This window comes from Heteronotia binoei, chromosome 21 (genome assembly GCF_032191835.1).
Source record: "Heteronotia binoei isolate CCM8104 ecotype False Entrance Well chromosome 21, APGP_CSIRO_Hbin_v1, whole genome shotgun sequence".
Classification (NCBI taxonomy): domain Eukaryota; kingdom Metazoa; phylum Chordata; class Lepidosauria; order Squamata; family Gekkonidae; genus Heteronotia; species Heteronotia binoei.
In genome coordinates, this window is record NC_083243.1 from 190,843,534 (window position 1) to 190,861,907 (window position 18,374).

General features: G+C 45.5%; 1 protein-coding gene across 1 annotated transcript in view; it reads right to left on the reverse strand.

Annotated features, from left to right (window-relative positions):
• Positions 1–18,374, reverse strand: part of ADCY5 (adenylate cyclase 5) — a 448,084-nt gene that overhangs the window by 121,871 nt on the left and 307,839 nt on the right. The window contains exons 6-7 of the mRNA XM_060262724.1: positions 1,617–1,775; positions 244–385 (exon numbers count right to left, since the gene is read on the reverse strand). Coding sequence (XP_060118707.1) covers positions 244–385; positions 1,617–1,775 — 301 coding nt within the window. The remainder of the gene's footprint in view (positions 1–243; positions 386–1,616; positions 1,776–18,374) is intronic.

Here is an 18,374-nt window from a genome sequence, read left to right on the forward strand (position 1 = left end):
GATGCTCTACCACTGAGCCACCGTCCCTCCCCTGAAATGAACTGTACGTTTATTTGTAGTAAATGATTTCTACAATAAAATATACAGTAGAACAAAAAATTGCCTAAAAACGACTGGGAATGTCTAGGTATTTTTATGTTAATTTTGCACATTGCTTCTTTCTGCTAGAAGCACTTGGTCCCAATTACTCATATACACTGTTCCAATTGCTTATATACATTTATCATGATGGATGTATCTTACCCTTTTTTGACTACATCGTACAATGAGGAAGGTCTCTATGCTATGTTCCTTGAGATAAGCATTGCGTTCCCCTCCAAAGCCAAGCTCCACTTCATAGTCACCATTCAGATAGTTCAGTGTAGCTTTTGTTATGTGGATCCGCCTTGAATGAAAACAATGGACAACCAAATCATGAAAATTATTGGTTACTTAAAAAACAACAAATAATCAACAGATTGAACTAGTGAAATATTACATAGACTGGGATCATCTACAACCTATCTAAAAGTGCCAGCAATTAACTGATCCTCCCACCATTCTTGCAATACATTAAACCTATGGATTGCCTCACTGTTAATATTATTAATTTCCACACAAATTTTGCTCCAGGTAGAACACAGCATGCTCCCATTTTATTGGAGAGCTACCACACATCATGCTCATTCCAAGCATGACTCGTGGGACTTTCATGGGACTCACAACTACTGGGACTTTCTCCTTAAAGCCAGAGCTCTGACTTCCTTAGGGTCGCCAAGTCCAATTCAAGAAATATCTGGGGACTTTGGGGGTGGAGCCAGGATACTTTGGGGGTGGAGCCAGGAGACATTGGGGGCGGAGCCAGGAACAAGGCTGTGACAAGCATAATTGAACTCCAAGGGAGTTCTGGCCATCACATTTAAAGGGACTGCACATCTTTTAAAATACCTTCCTTTCATAGGAAATAATGAAGGATAGAGGCACCTTCTTTTGGGGCTCATAGAATTGGACCCCCTGGTCCAATCTTTTTGAAACTTAGGAGGTATTTTGGGGAGAGGCACTAGATGCTATACTGAAAATTTGGTGCCTTATCTCAAAAAACAGCCTCCCCAGAGCCCCCGAAACCCACAGATCAATTCCTCATCGTTCCCTATGGGAATCGTTCATGGAGGTACATGTTGGCTGCGGGGGCGGGGCTTCTCCCGCCGGCCAGCTGGCTGAGGGAGGGGGGAAGCCTGTAAAACCGGGGGATCCCCCTCTGGGACCTGGGGATTGGGAAGCCTAGACTTCCTCTACTCTTACTTAAAGGGTATATAGCATGGTAGCTGCAAGCACAGTCTCCCTGTAAAAGCTCTGCCAGCAGCCAATGGATGTAGGGGAAGGCGCTTACTACTGTTTTCAAAATGCCAGTGATAAGCTCCGGTACCCCTCCTTTCATCTTTAGCACTTTAGATATTTGAATCTGAGTTCCTGAAGTCTTAGTAGGACACTCTAACACATAGTCTCGTCATTTGTGCTTCTTGTATGCATATATATAATTGGTGGGCTTACTAATATGAAACCGTATAACATTCTCAGAGCAAAACAGAACAAACAGGTAGACTGTGATATGGTGACACAGAGTAGGACCCTCTTACCCTGCTTTCCCTCCTGCTTCCATGTGATTGGCTAATGTGACGTCATTTGACCAAACATCAAACTGCCATTTCCTTAGGCCCAAGACTCCACAGTGAACTCGCCCGCTGTGGATCCCGACACGCATATTCACATTGACGCCTGTCACCTCCCGCACTAATCTGAGAAAGTATGCAAGACAAAGAGGGAAGACACAAATCTGAATGTAGAACATATAATTCTTTTTTTTTAAATGATGTGTACATATAAAATACAGCACTGAAAATATTGTTACATTGCAATGAAATAAAACAGACACAGTGTGCTGTTCTGTGACAGGGTGAGCTCTGCGAGCAGCACAAATAGCTGGAAGGAGGTGTCCTTCAGAGTTGCTATCAGTTCAGACCTCATGAAAACAAAAAGTTCTGGTTTCTGGCTTCCCTACCAAAACTGGACATAACTTTCCCGCTCTCAGTGCCTCGTTAAGCATAATAGCTATGTTGCAAAGAGAAAAAGGAAATGATTTCAGAATTCTCAGTCTGTCTGCATGACACCAAGCACCAAATGTTCCACAAATGAAACATAACACACATGTGATTTTTTGGTGGGGGGGAATGACTGAAGAAATCTCAAACTGCTACCATAAAACATCAGACCCGTCCTCCCCAGTGACTCCCAGCAGGCTCCAATGCTAATGAGCTCTCAGATATCCCAGAGTTTGCTCCCAAATTATCATTGGAATACTTTGTGGGATTTTTGCCTTCTAGGGCAAAAGTTGACTTGGAAGAATGCAGCTACGTTGCAAGGAAATTACATCTAGGGATTAGGGAGGCTGCCATGAGGCAACTCTAGTCTTGAAGTGCTTGCTTTGGATTACTCCTGCTGGACATGCAGCTGCTGTGGGGAGCAGACACAGCGAAGCAATTTCCATGATGGTTGTGGTACAGACTAAAATTACCCATTTGTTGAACAAGACTGTTCTTGTTCACTGGAAAGAGCAGAGATCAGAGGCCAGATCCAATAATGGGTAAAAAAAAATCACAACACCCAGGTCCCAGAGGGGTTCCCCTGCTTTTGAGGGCTTTGATCCACCACCGGTCAGCTGGCTAGAAGAGGAAAATTTATCCCCGAATGTGCAATGATGTAACCCAGAAGTGACATCATTGTGTTGTCGACGGTAGGACTGATGCTGTCGTTTTTAGACAAACTGTAGTTTTGGGGTTTTGAAGGCAAAAACTTAGAGAGTTTTGTTCGAAAACTAGAGTGTCCCCATGCCAGCAAAGGGATGATGTCATTGCGCTATGCACGCACAAGTGCACACAGAAGAAGATAAAGGACCTGGCAACCCTACACTCAGGAAACTGATATCTGTACTGTCGTTTGTCCTGACTCCCTAGTATTGCCCCTTTCCTGTATAGCGTTGCCAGCAGCTTGGAGAGAAAAAAATGGCCTGTCCTTTTAACAGAGGCTTTATATATAGAAATAGGCAGGTGAAACTTCTCATGGCATGGAGATAAGCAGCATCTCCTGGCAAACAACATCCCGTTAACTCTCTGCTAAAGGAACAGGACACTTTCCCCCCTCCAGGTAGTTATGCGCGGTTATAAATGCTAAATATTAGTTATTCATAAAATTTCTGAGGGACTGCCTCTCCCCATATGAGCCCCAAATAGCTTTACACTCAGCTAATCACCATTTACTGCAAGATAAATCAGTGGTGAAAAATGCCACTTTCACACTTACAGTGTGTACATGCGTTCTATTTAGTGCAATTTTTAAGAAAGTATAAGTTTATAAACAAGCATGAGTAATGCAGCTACTTAAAGCTGAAACACAAAACCAAAACACAAAGTGTCCTTTTCTCTCCCAAGAGACCTTGTAATAAGCTATAACCATCAGTCAGTCGCCACTTTTTTCAGTTCACAAATCCACAATTTGGGTGGAGTCTTTAAGTGTTCAGCTATAAAAATCAAACTGAGAGAATAAGGAACCGTATCCCCAGGATTTTCCATGGTTTCATGCCTCTGTCCTTCCTCAGCCTTTTCTCTCAAAGATGCTGCTTTCCCCCCAAAGCCACAGTTTCTCTATATCAAACATGGATCAATGCATGTTTCTCAAGGTTCCTGTTTCCAGAAAACCCCTGTGAGAATTTTGCTGAACTCTTAAGATTTGACAGACTTTCTAATATTTTCCCCACACACAAAAAAGGGGAAATAACCAAAACATATAAAGCAGACAGATGGAAATCTTCACCATGCCACTGTGGCCACATAGGAGAAAGTAATATAAAAAGTATGATGGGAGCAAGGTTTTATTATGACAATTATAATTCAAGAAGCATTTTAAGGTAGATGCTGAGCTGATATAATTTAAGTACACCTTCCAGTGATGTCAGGGTGTGTGTGGCATATGCAAATTAGTTGTGCTAATGAGCTCCAGCACCTCTTTTTCTACAAAATGACCCCTGCCCTCAGTCATTGTCTTCCACCAGCAGGGGAAGACTTTTAAAATTTCTTTTGGCTTACCCATAACAATTGTGACCCGCCTCCTAAATGGCTTTTGGCATTATGTCTGCTGAGATTTTTTAATTGATTGGTTGTACTTATACTTTATTTTATAATGTTCTTAAAGTTGACATTTTAAAGTTTAATGTTTGCTGCCTCGTGAACCCTATTTAGGCGGCAAGGCCTCAAAAATGTTTTAAATAAATAAAGACACTACAAGAGTCAATAATAGTGCCATGCTGAGCGGGGATACACCCATCTAAATCCACTGAAATTAGTGAGCACGGAAAGGTATAATTCTTACAATGGTAGCATAATACTCTGGAATGGCTTGCCTATATGGCCCTGGATCCTTGAAAACCATCTTTAAAACTATCTTTATTAGCGTATTAGTACATGCCTCTATCTGCATGAATCAATTACCTCTCCCCTTCAAGCCCTTTACTGATAATGCTCATCACATTTTAAAATTAAATTTCAGTGCCTTTGTAAATGTTATGCTTTTTGGCTCTCGCTATTTCAGAAAACATTAACAAGCCCAGGAATAAGCATGGTTCTAGTCTCAGAAAGCTTGCAGACAAACACGGGATCAGATTGTCAAATCAACTGGAAATCTGTGGGACCAAGATCTAGTAACTGGCTGGCTTCAGCCAGAATTCATGTTGCAGCCCAGGTGGTGTGGAAATCAGCATTTGTGTCTCTGACAAAGTATATAAATACAGTTTAATCTAAGCTTGTCAACTCTAAATTAAGGCATGTTGTCCTCAATGGGACCTACTCCTTGGTAAGTGTATTTAGGGTTCCAGCCAGTAAAATATAAGCAGTCATCCACACGTATGAATCGGCCTCAACTGTAGCTCATTTAGTAATGTATATTAATCTTCCCAGTGTTTTTTTTTAAAAGGCTCTTTGCAATTCTGCTATCACTCAGTCCAGCCTGTTACACTGAATTTTCACATCATTAAGGAGCCTTGAATTGTTTACTTGTTCTGCTTTAGCAAACTTGTGCACCACACCTAGAGTTGCCAGCCCTGAGGTCCAAGTGGGGGATCCCACCCTCAAAAAGCAACCCCACCCCCAAACAGTGATGTCCCCAACATGATGACATCATGCAGAAGCGTCATTACATGGGAATGCTCTGGTTTGAGGGCAAAACTCTATGGTTTGAGGGCAATTTTACCATAGAACAAGGTCTTGCCCTTCAACAAGACCATTCCCCGACTTGACGACATCAGCTCTGTGTGACATCACTGCACTGGCGACATTGTGTGGTGATGTCACTGTCTGGGGTGGAGACCCACCCCCTCCCAGAAGGCTCCCTCCCCCCACCAGAAAGAGGTAAGGACCTGGCAACCCTAACCACACCCAGTCGCCCAATAATTTCTACAATTTGTGGACTTAAAAAAGCACACACACACATAGTGCATGCACTGAAAGGCAGAGTATTCTTTTGTGAGAGCCCTGTTCAAACAATAATGCAGCAACAGCAAGTATCTCCTGTTTCGATTCTGTTCCTTTCTGTTTCATCACCGAAGAGCCTGAAAAAATTCCATGCACAAAGTCTTTAAGAACAGTACAGTTGTGAATCGCACTAACTGTAGTCCAATTCATACAGTTACCTGATTAATGATTTGCCTGTCATGGCAGAGGTTTTGGTGCACAACCTCCCCACTACCATGAACCTCAAATAACATGTAATGGTTTCAAATGTACAACCATCCATTGGGATATCCTGTTTTGTGTAACCCTGTAAAAAGGATTACAGCTTCTTGTCAGACTTGTTGAATGCCAACAATATTGCTTTTAGATAGTTGACTCCAGGCTCCTTTTTAATTATGGCAAGTGATTTAACATCAACTCAACTTTTAAAGTACAAGACTTTTTAGACAAATATAAAAACAGACTAGCCAAAGGAGAGGAACCTACAGAGGACAACTCTAGACCTGACCATGAGGCAAGACCTCCACAAGTGAAGACAAGAGGTGTGACAAAGAGGAATAACCAAGATAGTAATAAAAAGAAAGCATAATGGCTGATAGAAGAATAAAAATATTTTTGACCAATGTTAATGGACTTAATTCCCCTACTAAAAGGAAGAAGATTTTTACACACCTTTAAAAACTCAATTTAGATGTAATATGCCTACAAGAAACTCGTATCAAAAGGAAAGACCAACATTTGAAGGAAAATAAAAGATTTGGTCAAGTTTTCTTCTCCTCAGACTTTAAACATAAGAAGAAGGGGCTGGTGATTTATATTAAACAACATCTTAATCCCAAACTGGTGTACTTGGCTGAAGATGGTAGAATTTTGTTGACTGAGTTTCAGATTGAAAATAAAAAGGTCTTATACGTAAATTTATATGCCCCAAACCACCATCAGGAAAATTTTTATGAAACTTTGTATCAAAAAATTAGAGAATTTGATTATGTTTATGTTGTGTCCTAGGTTCAAATGGAGAACTGTTACTTTTGGAGGGAACTGTTACTTTTGGAGGGAAGCTGAACAAGCCAAGCTTGTACTCCACACCAGGGTTCCAGAGAAGGCCTAAGCGTGCCCAATCAGGGGAAGGATTGAAACATAAGTAGCCAATCAACATCTAGGCTCATACTGTACCCTGATAGGCCCTTAGGCCTCTGTAAATAGCCAATCCATGTACATAATTAAGGTCCAATCAGAAGGGGGCAAGAATTGTATAAAAGGAGCGGGAGGTTTGAATAGAGCTCAGTCTGTGTTGGTGTTCCTGAAGTAAAGCTTGCTGAAATCACTCTCCGACTCTGGTCTCTTACTGCGCCGACCCCAGTACTTTACACTGGCGACGAAGGTGGGATGCCAGTAAGAACCAGCAACAGAACCAGGAACACGGAAAGGTGGCTAAATCCAAGCCATCTGGGTCCCCACCTCCGCTCTGCGCACACCCCATCTCGCAAGCCGCCCAGACACGCTGCCAAGAATGGAGGCTCCAGCCAACCTCCTGCAGCCCTTTAGCATCGGTCGCCCCGAGCTGTGGGACTCATGGGTCGAAGGCTTCCAGTCATACCTGACCTTCCGGAAGATTACAGAGACTACCATGCAGAGAGCTCTGCTTATCAGTACGTGTGGCACGGAGACCGTGGACTTAGCCAGGGCTCTTCTCCAACCCAGGAAGCTCTCAGAGACGCCGGTGGACGACATCATCAGCGCTCTGGAGAAGTATTTCCAGCCCCAGCCAACCAAGCTCACCCGGCACTGGGACTTCCGACAAAGGACACAGAAGGCAAGCGAAACCACGATGGCGTTCTTGACAAGCCTGCGCCGGGTGGCAAGCCGATGCAGTTTCGCAGACCTCAACGAAGCCCTTCTCGACCAGTTTGTATGGGGCTTGAGGGACGAAAAACTAGTACAGAAACTCCTGTCCCTCTCTGAGGGCGACCTAACAAAGGCAATCGATGTGGCCACCAGCTGGGAGAAGGGCAGATCAGCAGGGCCACGGCTGACAAGACAGGCTGCGGCACACCAGATCAACCCTGAACCATCTACAGAGGACTCAGACAAGGACAAAGCTCTACAAACCGGCTATCGTTCAGCAGGAAGGAAGACCACCCATACCCCACAGGGCATGAGACACAAGACACCACCTGCATGTGCAAGCTGCGGGGGCCAGCACGAGCGAAAGACCTGCCGATTCCGGAATGCCACCTGTCGACTCTGCAGCAAGGAAGGCCACATCGCCTGCGCCTGCAGATCCACATCCCGAGCACGCGTCCCGCAAAGATCTGCGCACTCCGAAGGCCAGCCAGACTTCGAGACCGACGCTCTCCACGCCCACCAATACCCGGTACAGTACCTACCCTCGCCAGTCAGGCCCTCCAAAATCCGGGTCAATGTAGAGATCGGGGGGGTGCCCTGCCAAATGGAGGTGGACTCTGGGTCAGCATCATCTATTATAGCGGCAGAGACATTTTTTAAAATCCCCACCAGGCTGAGGCCTCGTCTCAGGGACCCGGGGTTTACCTTAGTGGACTTCCAGAAGAATAAGGTGCCTATCTTGGGAGTGGGCCCGGTCCCAGTCGAATACAAGGGGTTCAAGGGCCAGCTACAAGTGCTAGTGGTCAAGAACCACCTTACAAACCTTTTGGGTCTCGACTGGTTCAAGCCCCTGGGAATAGAGATCAGGGGGGTCAATAAGACTGTCGGAGTGGACTTTAACAAGGTTTGCGAAGAGTTCCCGGCCGTTTTCGATGGCACCTTGGGCTGCTACACGGGTCCCCCGGTTACACTACACCTCGACCCCACAGTGCGGCCTATTAGGCTTAAAGCGCGGCGAGTTCCATTCGCGCTCAAGCCTAAAATTGAGGAGGAACTGGATAAACTGATTGCACAGGGAATACTAGAGCCTGTCACCCATGCAGCCTGGGAAACGCCCATCGTGACTCCAGTCAAGCCCAGTGGGGAAGTGCGGATTTGTGCAGACTATAAGTGCACCCTCAACAAGGCTCTTCAGGCCCACGCATACCCTGTGCCCATCGTCAGCCACGTTCTAGCCACCCTAGCCGGCGCAAAATTTTTTGGCAAGTTGGACTTGGCCCAAGCTTACCAACAGCTGCCGGTGGATGAGGCCACGGCCAACGCCCAAACAATTGTGACCCACCGGGGGGCCTTTAGAGTAAAGCGGTTGCAATTTGGAGTGAGTGTGGCTCCGGGGTTGTTCCAGGAACTCATGGACTCTCTTTTAAAAGGACTTCCTGGAGTCACTCCATTCTTCGATGATGTGCTGATCGCTGCAGCCTCGTCTGAAGAATTCGCCACCCGCCTTAGAGGAGTCCTACAACGTTTTGAAACAGCCGGCCTCAAGGTCAAACGGGAGAAGTGCCTCCTGGGCGTGGATCGGGTGGAATTCCTGGGGTTCTCCATCGATGCCCAGGGGGTCCACCCCTCCGACGCCAAGCTGCGTGCCATCAGAGATGCTCCAGCGCCCACCAACAAGCAAGAACTCCAGGCCTTCCTTGGCCTCCTAAACTTTTATCATGCTTTTCTCCCCCACAAGGCAGCGGTGGCCGAACCCCTGCACCGGCTTCTAGACAAGAACCGACCCTGGGCGTGGGGCCGCCAGCACGCTAAAGCCTTCCAGGATATCAAGGGCCTCCTGATGTCCAACTCCGTCCTTGCCCATTTCGACGAGACCCTGCCCTTGGTCCTTGCATGCGACGCATCCCCTTATGGCGTGGGGGCAGTTCTGGGCCACCGACTCCCTGATGGGACCGAAGTCCCTATCGCGTACTACTCGCGGACCCTCTCGTCGGCGGAGCGGAACTACGCCCAAATCGACAAAGAAGGGTTGGCAGTTGTGGCCGGCGTCAAAAAATTTCATGATTACATCTACGGCCGGCCCTTTACCCTCTATACGGACCACAAACCCCTCTTGGGCCTCTTTGCATCAGACCTGCAGACCCCTCAGGTGTTGTCCCCACGGGTCCTCCGTTGGTCCATTTTTCTAGCCGGCTACACTTACACCCTAGTGCATCGCCCGGGCAAGGCAATGGGCCATGCTGACGCCCTGAGCCGCTTGCCCTTGCCTGACGTGGATCCCGATCCAGCCCCGGCTCATCAGATCCTACTGATGGACATGCTTCCGGACAGGCCATTGCTCGCCCGCGACGTTGCTGCCCGCTCCGCTCGTGATCCAGTCCTCTCCCGTGTCTTGGACTGGGTGGGGAGGGCTCGACTGGGCCGGAATTTACTCCGTTTGCAGCCCGGAAAGACAAACTATCCACCCACAAAGGCTGCCTACTATGGGGCAACAGAGTCGTCATCCCCAAACCCTTGCAAGACCAAGTGCTTAGAGCCCTGCACGAGGCACACCCGGGCATAGTCCGCATGAAGGCTCTCGCACGAAGCTATGTCTGGTGGCCCGGCCTCGATGCAGAAATTGAGGCTTGGGTTAAAAGGTGCCCGACATGCCAGGTGTCAAGGCCTGACCCCCCACGTGGCCCAGTGCAACCATGGGAATCCACCAAAACCCCCTGGTCAAGACTGCATATGGACTTTGCTGGCCCCTTCCATGGGCGGACTCTACTCATACTAGTGGATTCATACTCCAAGTGGTTGGAGGTGGTCCAGGTGCCCTCGCCATCATCGCAGGCAACCATCACGGCTCTGAGGGCCATCTTTGCAACCCACGGGTTGCCGGAGACCATCGTCACCGACAACGGCACAGCATTCACGTCCGCAGTGTTCCAGGACTTCTTAGCCAGGAACCTCATCAGGCACATTCGCTCTGCCCCGTTTCATCCAGCCACCAACGGCCAGGCAGAGCGGATGGTGCGCACAGCAAAGGAGGCCTTGAACCGTCTGGGCCCCTCAGACTGGCCAAAAGACTTGGCGTGTTTCCTAATGGCCTACCGGACCACACCCACCGCCTCCACAGGTCGCAGTCCAGCCGAACTCCTCATGGGCCGCCGCATCACCACCCTGCTGGACAAGCTGCACCCTGACCGAGCCCCAGACAGGCGACCGGCGCCGGAACACCTTAAAGCCCCCAGAGGGTTCTACCCAGGTGAGACAGTGTGGGCACGGAACTATGCCACCACTGGCCCCGCCTGGCTCCCTGGAAAGGTGGACCACGTCACAGGACCGGTCTCCTATGCAGTGACCTTGGAGGGTGGACATCTCCTGAGGCGACACATCGACCAACTCCGTGGTCGCCTGCCTGCCGGGGAGCCAAGGTCAGAGGCTCTAGATCCGGACAACGTAAGTCCCCGTGAGCCTGACACAGAACAGGGTTCCGTGGAGCCCGCTTCGGCCCAGCAGGAGGAGACCCCCGACCGCGCAGCTGAACCCAGGTCTTCCGGGGCCGCCGTCCCAGATGTCTCCAGCTCTGCAGCCGCGGAACCACCAACCGAGTCAGAACGCCCAGTCCCCTCGGAGCTCCGACGCTCGACACGAGACCGCCGCCCTCCGGCATATCTCCAGGACTATGTCACCTGATAGCTGGAACTATGGGGGGAGGGGTGTTGTGTCCTAGGTTCAAATGGAGAACTGTTACTTTTGGAGGGAAGCTGAACAAGCCAAGCTTGTACTCCACACCAGGGTTCCAGAGAAGGCCTAAGCGTGCCCAATCAGGGGAAGGATTGAAACATAAGTAGCCAATCAACATCTAGGCTCATACTGTACCCTGATAGGCCCTTAGGCCTCTGTAAATAGCCAATCCATGTACATAGTTAAGGTCCAATCAGAAGGGGGCAAGAATTGTATAAAAGGAGCGGGAGGTTTGAATAGAGCTCAGTCTGTGTTGGTGTTCCTGAAGTAAAGCTTGCTGAAATCACTCTCCGACTCTGGTCTCTTACTGCGCCGACCCCAGTACTTTACAGTTTAATATTGTCTGATGGGTGACTTTAATGCAGTGCTGGATAAAGACTTGGACAGAAAGACTCTAAAGAGCAGAAAGAAATTTGGACTTCAGCTACCGCAAAAATTCTTAAAACTAGTGGACGAACTAAATTTGACCAATGTTTGGAGGACAAGAAACCTGAGTACCAAGGATTATACTTATTTCTCTGCAAGACATCAATGTTGGTCCAGGGTTGATATATGCTGGGCATCAATAACGATGTTAAAAGAAAGAGAAAATATTGAAATTTATCCCATTTCTTTTGCAGATAACTGCCCATTAAAGCTAATGATGGAAGCTCCAAAGAAGTCATTTAATTGGAGATTGAATTTACAGATTTTGTGAGATAAAAAATTTGTGGAAGAAATGAATAAAGAATTAGAGATTTTTAAAAACATAATATGACCTCCAAAGTCTCAATGAGAACCGTATGGGATGCCAGTAAAGCTTTCTTCAGAATATATGCAATACGCACTCAGCTCTACAAAAGAAATTATGAAGAAGAAAGTATGAAGAATTGATAGAAATTCTAAAACAAAGAGAAGCTAAATTTAAGAGCCTGGAAGATATGGATTTAAAGATTAGGATTAACTATAAACAGCACAAATTAATTTATTGATGATGGCAAAGGTAAAGAATAAGTTTGCAAGAGAAAACGTTTTTTGAAAATGCTAACCTGGGAAATGGTTGGCATCAGTGTACCCTCTAAGCTGAGTTAGTGTGAGCTAGCTCACAGATTTTTAGTCTCCAGCTCACACATTTTTGTCTTAGCTCAGAAAAAATGGCACCAGAGCAAACTAATTTCTGCAGCAGCTCACAACTTTAATGCCAGTAGCTCACAAAGAGGAATTTTTGCTCACGAGCCTCCACAGTTTAGAGGGAGTATTGGTTGGCATATAGATTATGAAAGGAGAGAGAGAAGAGACTTGTTAAAACCCTAAAAGATGGAGATGGAGAAGAAAAGCACACCAGGGAAGACCTCAAAAAGATTGTTCAAACTTTTTATAAAAATTATATCAAATGATGGATGTGGAGATTATTAAACAGAGATTTTTTAAATAAATGGAATAAGATTTAATGGAAGCCTAACAAAATATATTGAATGATCCTATTACTACACAAGAAATTATTGAAGCTTTTAAAGTACAAAATAATGAGAAGGCACCGGGACTGGATGGCCTTCCAACAGAATATTATAAAAAAATTGAAAATGCCCTATTGTTACCTTTTTAAAAATTGGTGGACTCTATATCAGAAGAAGGTAATAATCCTGACTCATGAAAAGAGGCTATTATCTTATTAAGATCAAGATGAAAAAGAAATTAAGGATGACAGACCAATATCACTTTTAAATGTGGATTACAAAATCTTTGCTTCATTAACGGCTTCAAGGTTAAAAATCTTGACGGAGGTGATCAATCAATCCTTTTATTAGCTCATTTCACCAAAGGTCTTAAGCCAAAATTCCAACAGTTAGCATTAATATTTAGCAAATATACAATACTAGTCATCATAGGATTGTAAAGTACCAAAATCAGAAACAGCATTCCAAAATAAAATATTTAAAGCCTATAACAATATTAAAAGATGGTAAAAAAGCTAGAAAATCTCTAATAACATAAAATCAGGTTTTATGTTATAACATAATAATAATAACATAAAAACAGGTTTTTAAAGAGTTTACTGGTGCTTCTTTTGTTGCTTGGGGGTAGATGGGCAGTTGCTGCTGTGGGGATGTGTCTTGTGGTTTGGTTCTCCTGGATACTGTTGTTGCTTTTTTTGCATTTTTTTTTTGCTGCACTATGTGATTTCTTGTGAACTGAGGATTGGTTTTTTAAAGTTCATTCTTCCACATTCTGGTTGCTGTGGAGGGGACTGGTGGTGGGTTGCTGTGTTTCTCTGTGTTGTTTTGTCTTATACAGACTTGTGTTTTTGCCTTTTTTTCCTGGGTGGGCCTTGCAGCTGGTGTTACTGATACAGTCTCGTGTTACTCTTTGTGACTTGCTTCCTCTGATGACTCTTTCTATCTTTGTTGCAGTTTGAAATCAGGTTTGAGCTCATTGATTTTGGCCTTATTTTGGCGGCAGAGGCATTGTTGTTTGGTTGGTTGATGGTCAGGAAGAACCAGTTAGAGTCAAGATGCATAATAATACCTGGGTGTTCACCAAGCATAATTAAGAATGGAGCAAGGGGAGAATACAGCAGCATACAACTACAAACCTGAAATGTGAGAGAATTTCAAATGTGAGAGAATTTCAAATGTGAGAGAATTTCAAATGTGAGAGAATGACAGTTAGAAGTGTGCCAGTGGCAACTCAAGACAAGCGAAGGACAATTCTAGGTGGTATAAGCAACACCACAGCTCCATGAGATTAAATGAAAAGGGTGTTCCCCTGTATTTCATGGAGGGGGGGGGGGTGGAATTTGTTGCCAGGAAGCACCATTAGAATGTAGATGCCAAAATGGCAGAGTGGTAACTGCAGCTAGAAGTGGATAAACATATTATCCAAGAGCAAAAAAGCTGCAATTTTGGATTCAGAACAGGTACAGATGGGGTTAATAATATGTCTGAGAACTAAGTTTGACTGCGGTGGCACCTTTAAGACCAACATAATCTTTTATGTGAAAAGCTGAGAACTAAACAACTTAGTTATTAATTATTATGTCTAGAAGAAGAAGACTGCAGATTTATACCCCGCTTCTCTCTGAATCATAGACTCAGAGTGGATTACAATCGCCTATATCTTCTCCCCCCCACAACAGACACCTTGTGAGGTGGGTGGGGCTGAGAGGGTTCTCACAGCAGCTGCCCTTTCGAGGACAACTCCTGCGATAGCTATGGCTAACCCAAGGCCATTCCAGCAGCTGTAAGTGGAGGAGTGGGGAATCAAACCCGGTTCTCCCAGATAAGAGTCTGCACACTTAACCACTACACCAGACTGACTCTCTCCTATCTACTGAGATAGGAACTCAATATTTCTGTTATGTCCTGGGGGTTCCATTGTGTTGACTGTTTTTACGATAACTGGTCTCTCAGCTTTGTTGTGATAGAAAAAGAATGCTTCTCTCTTTGGGAATGTGCCATGCCAGAGCCAAGATGTAGAATACGTATGGTGCGATGACAGGTTCCCAAAATACTTGCTTTTAAAAGAAGAGCAGAGGTGATATTGGCATGCCACTTGGCATGTCCGTCAAGGTTCCCCCTGAGCAGCCTTGATTTTTCACCAGCTTCTTTTAAAACCCAAATGCCCTAGTTTCCAAGATTTTATTTCAGTGACAAACAACTAGTGGAGTGTTGAGGGATTCCACACAGGTATTTGTAGGGCTATGGTTCAGTAGGCAGATGCTTGACATGTAGGAATTCCATGCCCCATCTCTGCTGCATGGCAGTAGTGCATTCAATGCACTGGTTCTGTGCAGCAGTCCTTGCAGAGAACCACCACCCCAATTTTTGAATGAGAGAGATTCTCTAGTTTGATCTAATGTACTGTTTGTGCCAATGGCAGTAGCTTGGTGGCACGGGTTCTGCTTGGGGACATGGCACTGCCTGTGGGGGAGAGGCCCCTGCAGCTGCCCTGCAAATGTGGGGGCTCTCCCTCAAACCCTCTGCTCCCCAGAATCAGTTTTCCCACTGTTATTACAGCGGGAAAACTGACTGACTGCTTTTTCCACACCATTGGGAGAAATGGGCCTTTTTGGGTGCCCCTAGAATGGGAACCCCTGGTCTAATTTTTTGGGGGGAACCTGGGGGTTCTGTAGGGGAGAGGCCCGTGTAGCTGTCCTGCAAATGTGGGGTCTCTACCTCAAACCCCCTTCCCTCCAGCTGCCTTTTATTATTAACCTATTTTGCCATTGACTTCAATGGCCCATAGGGTATAATGGAGAGATGGCGGCACCCTTTTTGGGTGCCCACAGAATTGGATCCCCTAGTCCAATCTTTTTGGGCCCTGGGGTTCTGTAGGAGAGAGGCTCCTGTAGCATCCCTGCAAATTTGGAGCCTCTACCTCAAACCCCCTCCCCTCCAGCCGCCTTTCATTACACCCTATTTTGCCATTGATTTCAATGGCCCACAGAGTATAATGGGGCCATATATTCAAGAACAGCCAAATATCTCTGAAATCAGATTCAGCTACCAAATCCGCTATTAGGAGATATAGGGCTTCCCAAATTTTTTAGCACCGAATACCCCTGAATCCGAATTTTCCCCCATTTTTTTTCTTTTGCACACCCCTATTTGGGGCTTGGACACAGATGTGGAAATGTAATGTGAAAATGGCTAAGTCAGTTTGGAGTAGTGGTGAAGTCCATGGACTCTTATCTGGGAGAACCAGCTTTGATTCCCCACTCCTCCACTTGCACCTGCTGGAATGGCCTTGGGTCAGCCATAGCTATTGAAGAGGTTGTCCTTGAAAGGGCAGCTGCTGTGAGAGCCCTCTCCAGCCCCACCCACCTCACAGGGTGTCTGTTGTGGGGGAGGGAGATAAAGGAGATTGTGAGCCGCTCTGAGACTCTTCGGAGTGGAGGGCGGGATATAAATCCAATATCTTCATCTACCTCACAGGGTGTCTGTTGTGGGGGGAGAAGATATAGGAGATTGTAAGCCGCTCTGAGTCTCTGATTCAGAGAGAAGGGCGGGGTATAAATCTGCAATTCTTCTTCTGTCAGTTTCGTAAAGAGAAAATATATATAAGATGTTTTATAGACAGCACTTGTGTCCTGATAAACCTGTTAAGATCTATCCAAATATGTCTAACAAATGCTGGCAACGTAAAAAACAAACGAGAACATATTATTATAGTTGGTGGGTGAGTGACTTAGTAAATAAATACTGGCAGATGAAACATGAATGTCTACAAAAAATGTTATCTGGAACAACACCATTTAATCCCGAGTTGTTTTTGTTAAATATAATACCAAATGATATCGATAAAAATGCTAAGTATTTAATTATGCATGTGACAACAGCAGCGAGAATTGCCATGGCAAAACTATGGAAAAATGCCAAAACACCCTCCAAAGAAGAACTATTTGAAAAAATCTTTGAAGTGGCACGAACGGATGCTCTTTCAACCACTTTAAGTGGAGGTGATACCCAAAGAAATAAAGACATCTGGTCACCGTTTTATAGCTGGTTTCAAATAAATATGGATATCTCTCTCCATGAATTGTCAAGTCTGCTGTATTGTTATTACCATGTTGTCTAACTCTGGTTCAGAAGCAAGGGATTCTGGGATCTTACTGAACACCGAATGCTGCTAGCTACCTCTCCTCCCACCCTCCTCTTAGCTATGCCTTTGTTGTGTAGTCTGCTTTGAAATGCTGATATGTGAACAAGATTGTGGAGCCTTCTCAAGCTGGGTGTCTGTGGGAGTGTTAAGCGCCAAGGCCGTGGCTTGGGAACGAGGGAGTAACATCCTTGTGCAAAAATATACTGCATAGAGTGCCCCGCCTGTAGGAATCCTTTGATCTATACCTTAAATGCTTGGTTAATGTCCATGTACCCCAGTCCTTCAATCTCTATCATGGTCTTCATTTCTGCTTTCAATAAACTAGTAACTTTGTTTCAACCAAAGACTCGTTATTGAATTCAGCTGACTTGACATGAATGTCAGCTTAATCTTGCACCATAACTCAATTGACATGCAGAAGGAGTATAGGGATATGTATATTACTCATGCACATCTTGTACTACTTATTTTATTGCATTTACTTTTGTTATATATCTATAGAATTGACTGATGATAATTCAAGTGAGCTATGTAATCTGAAAATTTCTCTCCCCCCCCCCCCCGCCAACCCTTTGGAAAACTTAAGAAAACCTGTTAAAAAAGAGAGAGACAAATTCAAGGATAGGTCCATCAATGGCTACCAGCTATCGTGACTACAGGGATTCTCCATCTTCAGAAGCAGTAAGCCTCTGAATACCAGTGCTAGAACACAGCAACAGGGAAAGGCTTTGGCCTGTATGTCCTGTCAGCCCTCAAGGATGCTTGACTAGATGAACCAGCAAGGCCCTTATGTTCGTCTCAGGGTTCTTACTTCATAAATCGGGTGCTCAGATAAGGCTACCCTGTGCAATGAAATGCGTGGAAGGGGGGGAAAGGTACATAATAATAATAATAAAATTTTTATACCCCGCCCTCCCCGCCGAGGCAGGCTCAGGGCAGCTTACAAGGTGTGGCAAAAGCCATGTTGAACAATAAAACATATACATTTCAATACAATTTACAATTTACCATTAAATTTTTACATAATCTAAAACAGTCTAAAATAGTCTCATCTCATTGCTATCTCAGTTATATTAATGTTAATGATGGCGTGATGTTTATTTCAGGCTCCATCTTGGAAGGCTAGCCGGAAGAGGGCGGTTTTGCACGCCCTACGGAATTGGCTAATGTCCCGTAGGGCCCACACCTCTTCCGGCAGCTGGTTCCACCATTGGGGTACTTTTATAGAGAAGGCCTGTTCTCTAGTTATTTTTAGTTTGGCCTCCTTTGGCCCAGGTACTTCCGGAAGGTTTTGTGAGCTGGATCGCAGTGCTCTCTGGGGAACATGCTCAGTTTGCACTGGAAAATTAAAGAGGACCATCTGCAAGAATGACTTCTTTCAACATGGGTATCAAAGTAAGCAACATTTTCTATCTGCATTGGTATTCTATTGGTAGCTTCTTTGGGACAAATGTGTCTGTACGATGCCTTATCTTCTCACCTCCAGATAATGCTTACTCAATAGCCCTCTCAGCTGAGGGATGCCAAAAGGAAGGCACAGTCATCTTTCTGCAGAGCTGTTTGTATTGAAGTGAGCATACAGACTGGCAATGAAGCGCACTCTAGTTTTGTCTACAAATTGTTCCTCGGCGCTTTCAAAAACCTGGCTTCCGCTTTGTGTAGGATGGACAGGATTTAACA